The sequence below is a fragment of the Anopheles moucheti genome, chromosome 3 (genome assembly GCF_943734755.1).
Source record: "Anopheles moucheti chromosome 3, idAnoMoucSN_F20_07, whole genome shotgun sequence".
NCBI classification, from domain to species: Eukaryota; Metazoa; Arthropoda; class Insecta; order Diptera; family Culicidae; genus Anopheles; species Anopheles moucheti.
In genome coordinates this window covers 56833232-56850389 of record NC_069141.1, presented here as the reverse complement: position 1 = coordinate 56850389, position 17158 = coordinate 56833232, and the positions used below count along the sequence as shown (strand labels likewise).

Here is a 17158-nt window from a genome sequence, read left to right as displayed (position 1 = left end):
CCTTTCGCTCAAGCGCGTGTCGTTGCAGCCACAATAGCTCTAAACGCACGCGCTGGGTTCAGCACACCGAGCATTACATCATATTGTTGTTTTAGCTTGAGCTTATCTTACCCTAAAACCAGCTCTACGTGTATCCCGGGCATTTTGCTTTGATAATCCAATATGTTTAACGGCTAGGTGTATTCAACATGCACAATTCGATTTCATTCATCCTTTCATTCCATTCACGCAACCGCACAATTCTCGCGTATTTAAAGCTAAGGGAGGGGGGGGGGGGGGGGGGGAGGGGTGTTTGTTATGCTTAATACTATTTTTTGTAATAATAATAGTAAGATTAGTGTAAAAAAAATTGAGGGATAAGAAAAGTGTGTTGAACAAACCGAAAAGTAAAAAAAAAAGGCAAATGAAATTAATATAGGCAGACATCATGCTTTGCCATATGTTTTCTCTGTTTACATTAAACTCTATTGTTTTCGGCGCCCTGCTTTGTAGCGTAGCGCACTTTCCTCTCTCTCATTCACGTGGCTGTTTTCTGCATTACACGATCATCAATAAATCTAATGTCCGAATGAATCGTTAACATTCGCTTGTGTTGTGTGTTTGTGAGGGAACTGCCTCGCATTTAGGATGTTCTTAAGTGCTGCAGGTTAACCTGAGCTAAAATATTAGCACAACACACTTCAAGGTGTGGGTTAGGGAACCTGTTATCCTATTTGATAAAAGCAACACTACTGCTGCGGGTATGATCCTTAGTGCGCAGCAAACAGATCAAACAACACGCGCGTGTGTGTGTCTTGTCTTTACCGGTATTTCCCTTCCATTAGAGAAAACCCAAAACAACAGCCTCAACTTGTTCATGTGCATGTACGAAAGGGCGTTTGTTGCATGTGTTCCGCTACTGATAATAACAATAGCCTTAATGCTTTCGTTACTTGATCTTCTGTTACCGCGGCTGTCAAGGGGATGGACTACACACCATCAAAGTGCTATACCATAATGCTTACATTATGTATTCCTCTATTGTATTCTACACCGCTGACATCTGCCCTTGTTTTACATAAACCTATTCGATCATGTTTTTGTGTTTACATCCATCAGCACCGCCGGCTCTGCGTGCGCACTTAGAAACGATATAATAATGTATAGCAAGAAGTGGATGTAATATTTACAATGTGATCTACTCCGTGAATTCTTAAAACAAAAACACTCCTACATTAAAGCCTGTACACATCATCATCTTGGCTTGTCATTCATTTTCCCTTGATCTATTTGTAGCTCCACTCTCTGTTTAACAGATCATCGCTCTGTTCCTGGGAGCCGCTAGTATGGGAGAGCTCACACGGATGCGTGCTGATGCAGTGTGGAGTAAAGGGGGCCACAATCCCGCCTTTTAGGGCCACTCGTTGCCGCCGCCGATCTGCAATCTTTAAAAACGCCCATTTCGTCACGCTCCTCGCAAAAGAGAGGTTGGAGTAAACGGTTCTAATCATATGAAAACCTGCATAAACCGAAACAGAAACGGTCAAATAATTGCGCCAAAAGTAACCAAAATCACCGGCATTTACCTATTTCACTTGCTGCTTTACTACGATCTGCGGTTGGATTAGTTCGTCAAAGTTAAACATCTGATCCTCACCGGCACTAGCTGACGATACCGCGTTCGAAGCCGTCCCGGTGGTGGTCGTCGTTGTGGTGGTAACTGTTCCATTCGAGCTACCGGCCAGTGTCATAGCCGTCGTTTCGACACCACCACCATTCGTTTGACTGCCACCCTCCGCAGAGACACCATCGCTCGCGATGGAGTCGTTTGCCGATCCGTTCTCTTCGGCGGTCTTTGCGCCCTCTTCTTCCTCGTGTTCCTTCGACTGGATGATAATTTGTCCACTCTCCGTCAGGATCGCTCCCTGCTGTTGATGATGTTGCTCGTCCGTCTCATCGGCATGCTGTTCGTCGCCTTCACCGGCACCGGTTTGTTGCAGATGCAGCTGCAACTGCTGCTCGCTACCGTCTGCTACGGATACCGTCAATTGACCTTCGTGACCGGCTTCACCGGACGTGGTGAACGCAACCGACACCGGTATCTGCAAACCGTCCTCAGTCGTAATGTGTGTACCTTCCGCGTTCAGTTCTCCTTCCTGGGATTGCTGAATGACGATGTTACCGTCCGCGTTGAGCAGCGAGGCGTCAATTAGCTGCTCCTGTCCGTCCGCGCCTTGTACGAGGATCATCTGGTTGTTTCCATCGCCGCTAATCATTTGCAACGTTTCACCCTCACCAAGACCTTCACCGCCCTGCATCACCACACCGACGCTCTGCAGCAGCTGCTGGATCTGTTCTGTGTCCGTGCCCTGCACCAGTATCTGGTTACCTTCCGCGTCCGTCGTCAGGATGTGATTGTCGAGCTGCAGCACCTGTCCATCGTTGAGGATCAAATTAATTTGCTGCCCTTCGCCGCTCTGCATATCTTCAAGCTCCATCGGTACGTTTTCCGTGTTGGAGTTTTGACTGTTTTGCGACTGCTCGCCATCATCATCCAGGCTTGGCATGCTGACGGGCATGTTTTGGAGTTGCTCTTTCTGCTGTGGTTGTTGCTGCTGATCATCACCCTGATCGAGCGTAGGCATATCGATACCGACCGACTGTTGGTGATCCTGAAGGAATGAAAGAGAATTAAGAATTAATAGAACGCTGGGCATAAAATAATGTTGAATGTGCGTTGTACCTGTTGCTGCTGTACGAACGTTCCTTCCTCTTGCTGGGGTAGTGTAATGTTGAACGTAATGTTACCCGTCGTACCGTCCTGATTGGTTATAACCATACTGCCACCACTCTCCGACGTCGTTCCCGTTGCGCTCGATTCGTTCCCCTTCGAGTCGGAGTGCATACGTTCGAAGATGCTTTCGAGATCACCGTCGGAAATGGTGTTAGAACCGGCGTTTCCACCGCTAGTCGTGGTGCTCGTGGTAAGAATCTTCGTACTACTGACGCCACCATCACCGGTCGTAGTTGTTGCACTGTTTGCTCCTGCCATCGATTTCCTGCCCGCGGTAGTGCTGTTTGTCAGCAGCAGCTGTTGCGACTGCCCTTGGTGTGACTGCTGTTGCTGCAGTGCCAACCCTGTCGTAACGACCGCCGGTGTGGTTGCCGTGGCGTGTGCGTGCGTCTTAATGTGCTGCGTGTACAGCTTTTCGCTCAGGAAGGTGAGCGAACAGGAATTGCAAGTGTGGAATTCGATCACCTTTGAATCGGCGATCGAGTCCCGTAACGCCTCATCGATCGATTCTTGCAACAGTTTCTGCGTAGAGGAATCTCCTGTCTGTTGCTGTTGCTGCTGCTGTTGTTGTTGCGGCTGCTGCGGTTGATGATGCTGCTGCTGTTGTTCCTGTTGCTGTGCTGGTTGTTTCGCGCTCTTCTTTGCTGGCTCGTGCACCTCGAGATGGTTCATCAGTTGTTCGCGCTTGCTGAAAGTCACATTACAAATGCCACACTTGAAATAGTCCGGCTGGTGCTGTTTCGCATGGATCGACGCCTGTTCGCGGGATTCGAAGCGCATCAGACAGACGCGACACTTGAACGGCTTTAACTTGATGTGCTTCCGCAAGTGGTCATCATACGTCTGCTTGTCCGGCGTCTTGAAGGCATTGCACACGGTGCAGGAGTACAAGGTGGTGGTTGCAGCAGCGGTCGCACCATGCTGCTGGTCCTGTGCCGTCACACCGCCGGATGATGATGTGGTGACAATGGTTTTCTGATGCGGCTGGTGCAACTGTTGCTGATGTTCCTGCATCATGTGTTGTTTCAGCAGGGTGACATTGGCAAACAAAAGCTTACACGTTCGGCATCGGTACCCGGTGGTTGTGGTGGTGGTGGTTGTGGAAGTGTTTACCGCACTAGCGTTTTGGGCCGCTAGGGCATTATTCCGTGGCTGACAGGTTGCGTAATGTGGTTGGAATTGGGCTAGGTCAGCCGTTTTGAATCCGCACGGTATACACTTGTACAGCTTGGTACCCTTCCGGTTGGCACCCATGCCACCCTGTGCGTTTTCTCCCACGCTTACCGTGCCGCCGTTGTTTGAGGTTACCACAATGTGCTGCTTCGTCGTCAGCTGGCCAGACGTGCCCGGCGACGAGGCATTCTTCTCGAACATGCTCGTAAGCTGAGCTTCGACATCCGACGTGTTGCTAGTGTTCAGATCAGAGCTGGCACCGGAGGTATTAGCATCGACCATCTGTTGCTGGCCGGCAATCGTTTTTACGCTGTACGTTATGTTACCGGCTGGTGTTGCGACCGTTCCGCCCGTACCAGACGTACTAATGGGCGTTAGCTTCGGCATCTTAGCCGGTGGTGAACCAACCAAACCCGATACATCTCCATCATCCGGGATGTTGTTCTTTTTATGGATGAAACTAAGCAACGTACCGCGTAGTGTGTCCAGCTCCGATTCTATCTTATCCACCTGATTCAGCAGCATAATACACCGGCGACAAATGACGTCATCCCTCGTCAGCACGACCGAATAGTCCGGTCCGATCAATTTCGCCAGCTTGATCACGTACTCGGTTTGCGTTGTTGTGGTCGATGCTTCGGATAGGACAGTCGCGTTTAGACCCGCGTTTTCACCGCAGATGTAACATTTTTGCTGCCTCGTCGCAAAACTGCTGCTATTGCTGTTCGAGATCATAACACCCGTTGATGATGGCATTGGCTTCTTCGGCAAAACACGCTGCTGGCCGGATGGAATGCCTGTCACACTGACCGAACCGCTCTGCAGCAGACTGTTGATCTTTTTTGCCATGTTCAGCTGCATGTTCGACTGTTGCTGCGTTTGATGGTTGGCTGATGTCGTGAAAATCTGCAAAATAAAACCAGGACAGTAAGATCATTGAACTACATCTTTTTGTAATATTAAAAAAAAAAACATTAGAAAACTGAAGCATGACATTAATTCTATCACTGGTACACAAGTGCAAATATACCTGTTCTGGAATCTAATGAAAAGTGATTCGGTTTGAAACCGGTTTTGTTGTATGTGGTCGACGGTTTTTCCTATCGTGTTTTTTTCCTTTCACCACTACAATTGTATCGTGGTTTAAATAGAACTGATTGGTGATGTTCTTTACCAATCAATGGTTAATTAATTTGCATTAAGCCTTTTCTATTGAGCCTTTTTAACCATTCAGTGTTTTATTAAATTTGTTGTGTCAATTAACACATTACGTGCCGGAATGTCACATCATATTGGTTGCGTTTCTTTTGCGAACGAATATTCAATTGTACAAAGTCATGCTAAAGTCTGCTGAATGAACTGCTTTCGAATGGTTAAACGGATGGTTTATCATAAAAATGGTTCTGATCATCGCTTCCGAGTGCCATTAGCGATGTTATTGTTCTTTATCGGCGCTACAACCGCAAGAGTTCTAGGCCTGACGTTTCTAGCTTTCTTCGACTGTTTTACCCCGTAGCGGGATAGCAAATCCTGGGTTTGGTCGGCATGGGATTTTGGACCAGTCTTGTAAAACTAGCGCCGTAACCAATACATCACCGGACCATCTTAGAGAAGTTAGTAATCTTCGTTAAAATGTTAATTAACAATTCGAAAAGTCCGTTTTACCACTCGCCCCCTTCAGGAGATTGTCTGTTGGTCAGATCCGACTGGTTGTGACAAACATTTTCACAAAACAAAGTTCATCTTGTTCCGGAACTTTTTTACAGTTTGGCCGATTGCTTCAATTTCCAAGGAGTACGCAGAGACCATTTTGCCTTCGATTGAATTATGTTATACTTTACGGTGCTGTCAGCTATCGCGGTCTTCGGCTATCGGTGTGCTAACCAGGACAAAACTATTGTTTGGCACTCTGGCTTTTCTTTAGGAGAAGAAAAGAAAGGAGCCAGTTTGGATACGCAGTGACACATGCAGCTTGAAAAAAAAAACACGAAATCAATTGCCTAAATCCTTTCGTAGTGGTCATTACACATTAAATGATAACGTTAGGATTGAAAAGGATAGGTGAAAAGACGAAACCGAAGCAATTCGTATAAAAATTAACATACAAACATTAATTTGTTTAATGCAAACGTTGTTAAAATACAGTGTCAAAGTTTGAAGAATCGTAGAAATCCAAGAATTTAGCTACGAGCAAAATGGCAGTTGTAGATCATAAATTTTGTACCGGAAGCATAGCATGCATAAACTATACAGAGGATTGTCTACATATGCACGTCCGCTGTAAAAAGATCAATCGATTGTCAAATCATCCTTTATTCCGACCATTTCCGTTCTCCATAGTTCGATCACGCGGGAATGCATATTGTTTACTGCACATGGGAAATGTACACAGCAAAAAACAAGTTTCCTCTTCGTGTAATGGATGTGGATCACTCCTATTCTGACCATGCTCATCACTCCCATACCATCTCGTAACTTCCTCCGTCCCATCATCCTGAGTTTCCATGGGTACAGTAAACATAAAAACAACATTCGCACATACTTCGATGCGCATCAAAGGGAGAACAACGCTCTTTGGGAGACTGTTTAGATGCAAGCCACATGTGCATGTCGAGTGTTTGCATCAATACTTGCAACTACAAAAAAGCAAGAAAGAATAAAATATATGTTACCTTCCGCACTTGCGACGGTATCGTCGTCTGTTGTATTATTTTCTTCTGCATCTTTGCTGCGTTCCGTTCCCTTTGCGATGGTTTTTTGTTCTCCGCACACTAATAGCGATATAGTGCACGCGTTTAAGCGTGAAAGTAACTGGAACTGAGCCGTTCTTTACGATATATCTACTTTTTTTGCCCGATAGCTTCCGGTTTTTTCCGGCACACACTTCGCGTCGACTGGTTGATACTTTTTGTTGACGCTTGGCTATTTCTTAATCTGCACCTTTTATGCGTTTGTTTCGCTCTCGGAAGCTGGTCGGGAAAACTTTCTTAGCACAGATGTTGCAACTATTGTTGCCGGGTTGATCTCACTGCTCGTCGTCTCCTTCGCCTTCTTGAAGTTGTTTGCAATCCGTAACCGAATGATGGAATGCGTGCGGTAGCTGCTAGCGGCATCGATGTGAACGATGATGTAGCTCGTGTGGAATCTGCACGATGAAAGATTCAGCAACTGTGTTGCTTTATCTTTAGCGTGAAACTACTCAGCCAACTTTGATCGTTCGCTGGCTCACAACGCCAACAATCTGTGGAAACAAACACACATGTAAGCGCATCATAAACCCAACAAATGGAAGAAAGTAAAGGTGAATGGAAAGTTTTCTCCTTCTTGCATCTTTTTATAGTATCGAGACACAAAGTAAGTTGGCCTTAGCACTTTGATCTCTCGGTTTACTCGAGCGTTCGCATGAACGATTTCATATGTTGTTCTCTACCCACTCAAAGCCGCACAAACTAACATTATACACTGAGAAGAAAACTCTCGACTACACTATTTTCATTTGTAAGATTTGGCGTGACGTGACATTAACCAGCACATAACGCTGAGTATCTTCTATGTTACCGGAACAGCATAAGAAAAAAAACCTACATAGGACAACAATTAAGAAGCGCGCGTCCTTACAAAACAACAGCACCGTGTATCGAGCGTCTCCTTATGTTACCTCTTCTTCTTCTACTCACACACAAGGCCGACACTCAATGGCTTCAAAATTTCCATTTGCTTGCGATCTTGCACATAGCTTCGATATGCTCCTGGACATTAAACTGAAAAGCAGCATCAGAAGCATAAGGCTTGACAATATATCACGCACACGCACGCACACTCGTATGCACACACGGAGCTACGCAATCCCATTTGCGACTCCCGCCCGTGACCATACACGCACGCACACACGCACACACACTCGCTGCCACCGATCGGTATGCGGCGTTCTTGGATTCACGCACACACTCGCAGACGTACGCTTGGCACAACACCATCAAACCCACGCGGCGGTTCGCCTATTTCGCCCGCGGAATTCTCGCCGTATTTTTTTCTCCTGCTCTGCGTCACATTCGCTCCCTTAAGCGTCGCTCTCTTTCACGCTCCAAAGGCCGCGCTGTTAAGAATAGGCCACTTATTTTCTTAATTTGCGGAACATGAACCAAGCGGTGTAGCATTTTTATTCAACATTGGCCTGTACTGAATGCGCCGAAAAGGGAGAGGAACCAAAACCCACCGGAGTGCTCGTTCCAAGTGGGCGTACTGTTATCGTGCGCGCCCTTTTCACAAAACAATAAAACGGTCCCGAGAAAAAGAACAAAAGAAAGAAAACGTCAAAACGTCACACTTTACAACACAAGCCAAGTCGTACTGCAGCGGATGATTTTTTTTTAGGAGCTTCAACTTTATGATGGCACGAGAAATTATACGCAAGAGCAGCACGCTGTGGAATTTCACGAACGATATCGAACCGTGGACACGAAGCTTCATTCGCTCTTGCACCCATTTACATCCGGCTATTCTCACTGCGAAAGCTTGAGTGGATGACGAAATAAATACATTTTTTCCCCTTGTACACTGCGTATTTCGGTCCTGCAGGTCAGTCACCACACGCTCCGGAGCAGTGGGCTTTGCGCGCTCAAGAAACCGATCATGGCGTATAATTGATGATGACACACACTGCCCGTCTGCGCCACCTGCCCGTTACACTGCGGGGCTGCTGCGCTTCACAATCCAACCCCCCACTGTACACGACAAATGAATGTGGCAACAATATACTGCATCGCAGCAACATCTAACGACGCATACCGACGGCGCCATTACGCGAAAGTGTAACTAACCCTGGCTCTGGTACTGTTACGGAGAGGGCCGCGCAGCCTGGTTATATCCGCTCCGTGTCTCCGGTGTGCAAGATGCCGCACCACGACCCCCCCAACACTGTGTTGACGGGAAGACGTTCGATTCGATCCGCCAGCAAAAAAACTGCAACTCTTTCTCGCGGAAACGGCTCAACAATTATTTCGACCTGCAGCCAGCCCCGGCGGCGGACGTCAAACGGCGTGACCCCGATGCGCGCTGAGGACGAAGACGCGCGACTTGAATTGTCAAAACTTGCAAAACTTCACAATCTGTGACGCGGCGAATGATAGACGACACTTCAAAATCGATTTTCGAGGGAACATCCAAACTCCAACATGGCGGCCGCCTGGTCTCGGGACGACTTGTATTAACGGGTCTGCTGGCAGGGCGAACACACACGGGCGAAGCGAGATCAATCAAAGTGTGAGCGAGAGGGTTCTTTTTTGTATGCGCTTTCTACTATTGCTGCTGACACTATTGCCAACCTTAGCGCGTGTAATCGTTTCGTTAGCACCGAACCCGCACCCGGCACACACACGTGCACATATACCCTCTCTCATTAACGCACACTATCGCAGCGCGTCGCGACCGTTGCCTGTGAAGTCAAAACCGGCGTTGACGGCGTGCTTCACAGTAGGAAGAAGATACCGGTTATTTTGGGCGCCGGAGTAGCTTTTCGCGAGCATTTCAACTTACCAGCTAACCAAAAACTCTTTATTCGCACCAACGCTATCATTCGAATGGATGGGATGAAGATTTAGAGCCAGGCGTTTGAAACAAAATGTGTGGAATCGAAACGCATGGTCACGTTGACTGCAACCAACGAGTGAAGAAAACTCGTGTGTGCACGCGTGAGAAAGGCGGTTAGGCGCAGAACGCGTGAGTGAGAAGGAATGCGAATGTGTGAGCTAGGACAGGCTGTGTGTGCGGCATACGTATCTGCACGCACACACTCACTTCCTTGTCTTGCTAACGCGTTTTTCGCTTTGTGTATGGGGAGAAACAATTCCCAGGCACCAAACTTTCCCGTGAACAAATCATCAGGTTATTGAGGATGTTTTGCTAACAAGGTAATTTTGTGTTTTTTTTTTCAATACCGATGAACCCGACTTCTAATCGATTCTGACATCTTGAATACACATGATCGTCGGCCTTTATATTGATTCGTTAAGCTAAGATCAAAAACTATACTAGATCAAAAACTATTGAGCTATACTTCTAAAATGACTAATACAAGTTTACAAAGAAACCGAATTTTTGTATTCGGTACCGACTTGCACTTGTTTATATGCTCATCGATGGATAATGATACCCAATTGAAGATATAATGAAAGATTTTTACACAATTTTTTTTCGATTTGTCATTTAGAATAAGGATATTGATCAATTGGTGCAAGTGAGAACAATGAAACGAGCTAGAAAGAGATCGGATAAGTTCGTGTTCATTCTACCGATGAATATTGCTTGGGTATAAATCTCTCTGTACCATTCTCACCATGAGAACAATTATTCTCACACCAGAGAGCCACAGGTGTGAGAAACATGGAATAGAGCCTGGGAACGCAGCATGGCAATGCACGAATAATGAAATCATTTTACAATTAAAACATTAACAAATCTTGAAGCTTGCGAAAAATGAAGATTTGTACAAATTCATAAGCAGCATTTGTACGTAAGCAGTAAAAAAAACAACGTCTATTACCTACATATTTTCATATAAATGTTTTGAGAAAAGAATCCGTTGCTAAGGAAATGCTTCACGACCCTTTCAAAAAACAAACTCACAACAAATAAACGTCATTTTCTCGCTCCAGATGTTTGTTTACGCCACTGGTCCAGCAATCGGGTGCAGGCCTTAAATTAGGTGAATTTCGTTGAAAAATACTGGTGAACGCCAGGAAAGTTTGCAAATTCATCATATTTTGCACAGTGCCCATTTAAAAAATCGTTCCTGGCATTGTGGAAACGATGCGCGCCATTCCGAAATGGGTTGAGAAAATACACGATTCTAGCGAGAAGAGCGATGTCGCTAGGTGAGTAAATTGGATAGAATTAATCGATTGTTCGGATGTATGTATTGAATTCCTTTTACTTTTAGTATCCACTCGATATGCTATCATCCGGAGGGGCTTCAGCTGGTGGTCGCAGCCGGGGACAAAGTGTTAGTATACGATCCTCTCGACGGTAATCTGATCAATTCACTAAAGGGCCACAAAGACACGGTTTATTGTGTGGCGTACGCGAAGGATGGCAAAAAGTTTGCCTCGGGAAGTGCGGATAAAACGGTGATCATATGGACGCAGAAGCTGGAAGGATTGCTGAAATATTCGTACGTAATGGACAGACGACAGCGTAAACATATTTGTAACGTAAAATTTGACTTTCCACAGGCATAACGATTCGATCCAATGTTTAGCGTTCAACCCAATCTCGCACCAGCTGGCCTCGTGTGCGGTGTCAGATTTTTCCTTCTGGTCATCCGAGCAGAAAGCTGTACAAAAGTACAAATCGATCGCGCGCATTAATGCCTGCGCCTGGACGAACGATGGACAGTACATCGCGCTCGGGCTGGCAAATGGAACGATCTCGATACGCAACAAGGCTGGCGAGGAAAAGATTAAGATCGATCGTCCGGGCGGTGCGAACAGTCCGGTTTTCGGACTAGCCTGGAACCCACCGGCAACGTCTGGTTCGTCGGACATACTATGTGTGATCGATTGGGCCCAGACGTTGTCGTTCTACTCGCTCGGTGGTCAGATGATTGGGAAGGAGCGAAACTTTGGCTTTGATCCGTTGTGTTTAACGTTTTTCCCGAACGGAGAGTTCCTGATCGTTGCCGGTTGCAACAAGGCTCTTCAACTGTTTACTCGCGATGGCATACGTCTGGGGTTGCTTGGGGAACAACACGATTCCTGGATTTGGAACGCAGCGGTACATCCTGCTGGGAACTGTGTAGTAAGCAGAGATTGGTCCTTCAGTTTGCATTGGATAGTAGGATAATGTTTACCTTGTTTTAGGTCGTTGGCTGTCAGGACGGAACGTTGGGATGTTACACACTGGCATTCAACACTGTGCACGCATTGTACCGCGAACGGTACGCTTTCCGCGAGAACATGTGCGATGTAATCATCCAGCATCTCGTATCAGGCCAGAAGGTTCGTATCAAGTGCCGCGATCTGGTGCACAAGATCGCAATCTATCGCAACCGGCTAGCCGTGCAGCTCCCGGAACGGGTTGTGCTGTACGAGCTGAGTTCAGCTGAAAATCAACCGATGCACTACAAAGTGAAAGAAAAGATAGCGAAAAAGTTCGACTGCAGTTTGCTGGTCGTTTGTGCCCAACATCTGGTGCTGTGCCAGGAGAAGAAACTGCAAAGCCTCGATTTCAACGGTGTGCTGCAGCGCGAATGGATGATGGATAGCTTTATACGGTACATCAAGGTTACGGGCGGTCCAGCCGGCCGCGAAGGGTTGCTATTGGGATTGAAAAGTGGTCAGGTTTGGAGGATCTTTCTCGATAACTCACTACCAATCCTGGTCACCACGGTGCTGTCGTCGGTGCGTTGTCTCGATTTGAATGCGTCGCGCACCAAACTGGCCGTGGTGGATGATGCCGGACGGTTGGTAGTACGGGATCTTATCGCCGACACGATGCTCTATCAGGATGCGAGCGTAAATTCGGTCGCCTGGAACACACATCTTGAGTCGATGCTGTGCTACTCCCATACGACCGGTGGATTAAGCGTACGTGTCGGATCACTGCCGCCGCGAAGCCCACAAACCATGCTCGGAGTTGTGGTGGGTTTGTGTGGAGCGACTGCCTTCTGTCTGCGTGGTAACGTTATGAGCAACGTGCCGCTAGCACTCGGCGCCACTATGTGGCAATTCGTCGAGGCGGGTTTGTTTGAGTAAGTGTTTGCTTTTGAAATTATTTCAATCGATCGTTAAACTAACGGGAAACTCATTTCAGGGATGCATATCAGGTCGCATGCTTGGGAGTGCCGTTATCCGACTGGGAAGGACTTGCGCAAGCCGCGTTGGATGCGCTAAATTATCAGGTGGCGCGTGACGCTTATGTAAAGGTGCGCAATTTGCCCTGGCTCGAGTTGATCGGTGATCTGAAGGAGCGTCAGAAACGTGGCGAAACTTCCAAAGAAGTGTTGCTAGCGGAAACGTATGCATTCGCGGGAAAGTACAAAGACGCGGCCCGGTTGTATCAGAAATCGGGCAACAACAGCAAAGCCCTGGCCATGTACAGCGATTTGCGAATGTTCGATCTTGCCCAGGAGTTCCTGAAGGAAGGAAGTGCCGCCGATCGCAAGGAGCTGATACGTCGACGGGCTGAGTGGGCCTGCTCGGTACATGAGCCACGAGCTGCGGCGGAGCTTTTGCTATCGGCCGGCGAACCGGAACGTGCGATCGAAATCGTAGCCGAGCAGGGTTGGGCCGATGTGTTGCTGGATATTGGGCGACGATTGACTGCTTCGGAAAAAGCACCCCTTGAGCTAATCGCTAGCCACCTACGGCGGTTGAAAGCGCTACCGCTTGCGGCGGAAATTTATCGTAAGCTTGGCGAGGAAGAACAGGTCGTTCAGTTGCATGTGGAGGCGAGAGATTGGCCGGAAGCGTTTCGTTTGGCCGAACATCTTCCGAAAGTGTTGCCCTCGATTCATTTCCAACATGCGCAGTGGCTTGCTGAATCGGATCAGTTTATATCGGCGCACGAAGCTTACATCTTGGCGGGAAAACCACACGAAGCAACGAAATTGCTACGGAATCTGGTAGAATGTGCCGTGTCCGAGGAACGCTACCTAGATGCGGGTTATTACACGTGGTTAAGAGCAAAACAGGCGCTTAAGCTGCTCGACGATACTAAACAGACGATGGATGCGAACGATTCCGGCGTGACGGACTATCGATCGTTGTTGAAGCTGTCGTCGATCTACTACGCCTACAATACGATCAATTCTTATCTGAAGGAACCTTTCACGAGTAGCCCTCCGCTGACGTTGTTTAACACGAGTCGCTTTGTGGTGAATCAAATCAATGGAACAATACCTCCGAAGGGTATCAGTTTGTTGTAGGTCTTTTACAATCGAAATGGTTACTTGGACAAGGTAATGGACATTGAGTTTTTTGGTTGTATTCTTTCAGTGCCGTATACTACACCCTGTCGAAGCAAGCGAAGGTGCTCGGTGCAAATAAGCTACATCTGCAGATCAACAACAAGCTGCAATCGTTGAAGATTCCTGCGGGCATTCAGGAGCAGGTGGACATAAGCTACATTAGTAGTCGTGCCTGTCCCGGTGGATTTAACGACCCAGAGGAACTGTTACCGATGTGCTACAAGTGTTCGAACTACAGTCCGCATTTGCACGGCAATCGGTGCCCCAATTGTCAGCAGGAGTACGTCTTCTCTTACGTTTCCTTTGAAATTCTACCGTTGGCGGAGTTCGCACCGGAGGCAGGCATTAGCGAACTCGATGCGGAACGGTTACTCTTGGCACCACCGAAGAGTTCTACCTACGATCAACAAGATCAATTTATTCAGGAGGTAAGGAAAGGAGCACGAGAATTTTGTGACGGTGGTGATAGTACGTTGTGTTTTAATTTGTTAATTTGTTCATTTCGAATTGCAGGATATCATTGATACCTATCCATCCACACTCGATCGCGATGCGCTGCGAGCGATCGACCCGAGGGAGGTGATCATTGTACGCGGTCCTGCTCCGCTAGCGACGCGATACTATCGTAACTTGCTGCCCGAGCTGCAAATCACCGTCTGTTCCGAATGCAACCAGGTATTTCATTCGGAAGACTTTGAGCTACAGTTTTTGCAGAAGGGCCACTGTCCATTCTGTCGTTCCACGGACGAAAGCCTCATGAATTGAGCGGATGAAGTTGTCTTGTATTTTGAAGTGCGCTGATTATGATCTCGAATATTTGAACCCCATTCCGTCCACTGGAAGCCTTAGATGCTTGTAATTTAAGTGTTAAACTTACAAACGTGCTAATCGTTGGATACTCAATATGTGTAAGTAATACGTGCTTATATTAGGTGTGATAATACATGTCATTATCATGTACCAGTGTTCTCCTACACTCAGAATTTCCACTTTTGTATAACGTCAATCCTTTTTTAGTAAGGATAACCCTAATTGCAACGTCAATAAAACTAAAAGTTTGAAATAGCGAATAGTGTGGTTATATTAATTCTTATACGAATATACATGATTTACGGTTTTTATACGTAGCGGATGTTTACCAAAGGATTGAACAGGCGGCGAACAGACTGACGATTAGAAAACCTAATTGAGGGTGGTCTGTATTACATCAGCGGCTCTGCTAACAAATCTCAACTTACACGGAGGTGACGTATAGTTAGGAGGCGGTCTCTAAAAAACTTATTGCGACGAACGAAGCTGAGATTGTATACAACTTATATAGCTCCAGTACTCACATGCGCCTCGGAGGTACGGACTTTGTAAAAAACTGACGAAACCCTCTTAGCTGCGTTCGAGAGGAAGACGCTCAGAAGGATTTTTGGCCTTGTATGTGTGGAAGGACATTTGAGGAGCCTCTACAATAAAAAAATCTACGAGCTGTACGGAGAACTCACTGTCGTACGGCGGATGAGACTCGCCTGGCTTCGGTGGGCTGGTCTTGCCATGAGAAAGACACCGGACGGCCAAGCCCGTAAAGTCCTTTTAGATCGTCTACAAAGGACAAATGAGGCGTGCAAGGTCCAAAACGAGACGAAGTGATGGTGTTGATGCGTCCGTCAGAAAGGTAGGGATAATGGGGATTGGCTGCCGATGGCGCTCGACAGTGTGCAATATAGAGGACTCTTGCAGTAATCCAAGCCCGCGAAGCAGTGTAGCTCGTGATAAGTAAGTAAGTGAATAAGTTGGATAAGATAAATAAGATACTAATGAGAGTTAGTCCAACATAACTAACATGAAGTTTCTCAGGTGTGTTCAAAACAAGAGTTCCAACTAAAATCGATAAGTTTATAGTAATTAAAATAACTTTAAAAAAACATTTTTTATAATATCACCTTGTAAATCACAGTTTAGAATTTTCACCATTTCACCAACCATAGATTTTCAAAAACCTTTAACAGCACAACAATGTTTGTAATTTGTGGTAACATCCCCATTACAATATGATTACTACCAACGTACGTTACGGTCGTAAATCATACTACTATCGATACGATTTACACGTTGCTCCCGCGTACCACGTTCGAACTTCCGAACGATCGCCAATTTTATCAATTTGATGATGCCCATGAACGGACCAATTGATGGGCCAAATATTTTACACGCCCAATACACTCTTTTCCCTCCCCCGTGTTCCATGTGCCGCTCGTGATACAAAGTTTATAACAAAAATGGCAACAAATCGTTCATCAGTTCAATAGAAACGGTCCGGATATGGATAAAATATTTATTCCGGTCGATTAAACTTTTCGGCTTTGGGAATCCAGCATACGGGGTTGATGCTGTTGGTGCCTTGCGTGATAAAAGTGGCACCATTTTGTGAGCTCCAACCGTCTATGCATGCAATCGGGGACATGATTGGCATATCAATTGCTGAAAGTGTATAAAACTGTCTACTGTTTACAAAGATGCTGTAGTGATAGGGAAGCAAATAGTGTCACTATTAAAAAGAGTAAAACATTGTTTATGTTTTTAATTTTATTTTAATTTATTTTTAATTATTAATGATGAATGATTTATTTTTTGTAAACGCTTGATCGATTGATAATAAACAAGTAAATAAGATATGGTGCGTGTGACTATTTTGACTAAATAAGCATCAGAGGCTAGATTTCCTTAAAGATAGCTCATCCATTGTAGTTGAATCGACACACGCCGTCTAAACGCCCCCAAGGTACACATCAGACGGTGCATTAGCAATTGTCATTCTTTCGTTTTTTTTGCTAATTGAATCTCTATCTCACCACGCTACGAATGCTTTGGTCTATCTCCATTTAAGGAGCTAAATAAAATGCTCATATCCTCGAGCAGGTCACGTGGACACAAAGGGGGATGGGCGAGTGTCCGTGGAAGGGTGTCATTGTTTATACCTCGTGACACGTGTCGCTTGTTCAGCGATTTAACTTTCCCTTATGCTTGCCCAGCTTTAAACGAATACGGTACATTTAAATAACTGCCACCGTAATAACTTCCCTCCACCACGAGGGTGCGAACTTAGATTTAGAGACCCGAGCGTGTGTAATTGTTTCCGGTAATTCCTTGTCATTGCGGGACGGTATGCAGCATACAGCCGTCGGGTATATTGCGAGCATACTGCGTGTTCCGTAGGGTCGCCGGTCGCATTTGTTTCCACTGACCGCGAGATTTACTAT

General features: G+C 46.4%; 2 protein-coding genes across 4 annotated transcripts; one reads left to right on the top strand and one right to left on the bottom strand.

Moving 5' to 3' along the window:
• Positions 1-293: 293 nt before the first annotated feature.
• Positions 294-9596, bottom strand: LOC128305649 (serine-rich adhesin for platelets). 3 transcript variants are annotated; one of them, XM_053043208.1, is made up of 5 exons: positions 9482-9596; positions 6619-7187; positions 2723-4852; positions 1566-2651; positions 294-1498 (listed from the first exon to the last, which is right to left on the bottom strand). In XM_053043208.1, the coding sequence occupies exons 2-4, from the start codon at positions 6667-6669 to the stop codon at positions 1566-1568; spliced, it is 3267 nt and encodes a 1088-aa protein (XP_052899168.1). In that variant the 5' UTR covers positions 6670-7187; positions 9482-9596; the 3' UTR covers positions 294-1498. The 3 variants fall into 3 exon arrangements, with proteins under 3 accessions (XP_052899168.1, XP_052899167.1, XP_052899169.1); XM_053043207.1 differs by lacking the exon at positions 9482-9596 and adding an exon at positions 8767-9023; XM_053043209.1 differs by lacking the exon at positions 9482-9596 and adding an exon at positions 8605-8669.
• On the top strand, positions 9161-14944 carry LOC128305648 (intraflagellar transport protein 122 homolog). Its single transcript, XM_053043206.1, has 8 exons — positions 9161-9855; positions 10600-10818; positions 10884-11114; positions 11176-11740; positions 11803-12692; positions 12755-13864; positions 13939-14338; positions 14424-14944. Exons 2-8 carry the CDS (start codon positions 10754-10756, stop codon positions 14673-14675), a joined length of 3513 nt encoding a protein of 1170 aa, XP_052899166.1. The 5' UTR covers positions 9161-9855; positions 10600-10753; the 3' UTR covers positions 14676-14944.
• The last annotated feature ends 2214 nt before the right edge of the window (positions 14945-17158 follow it).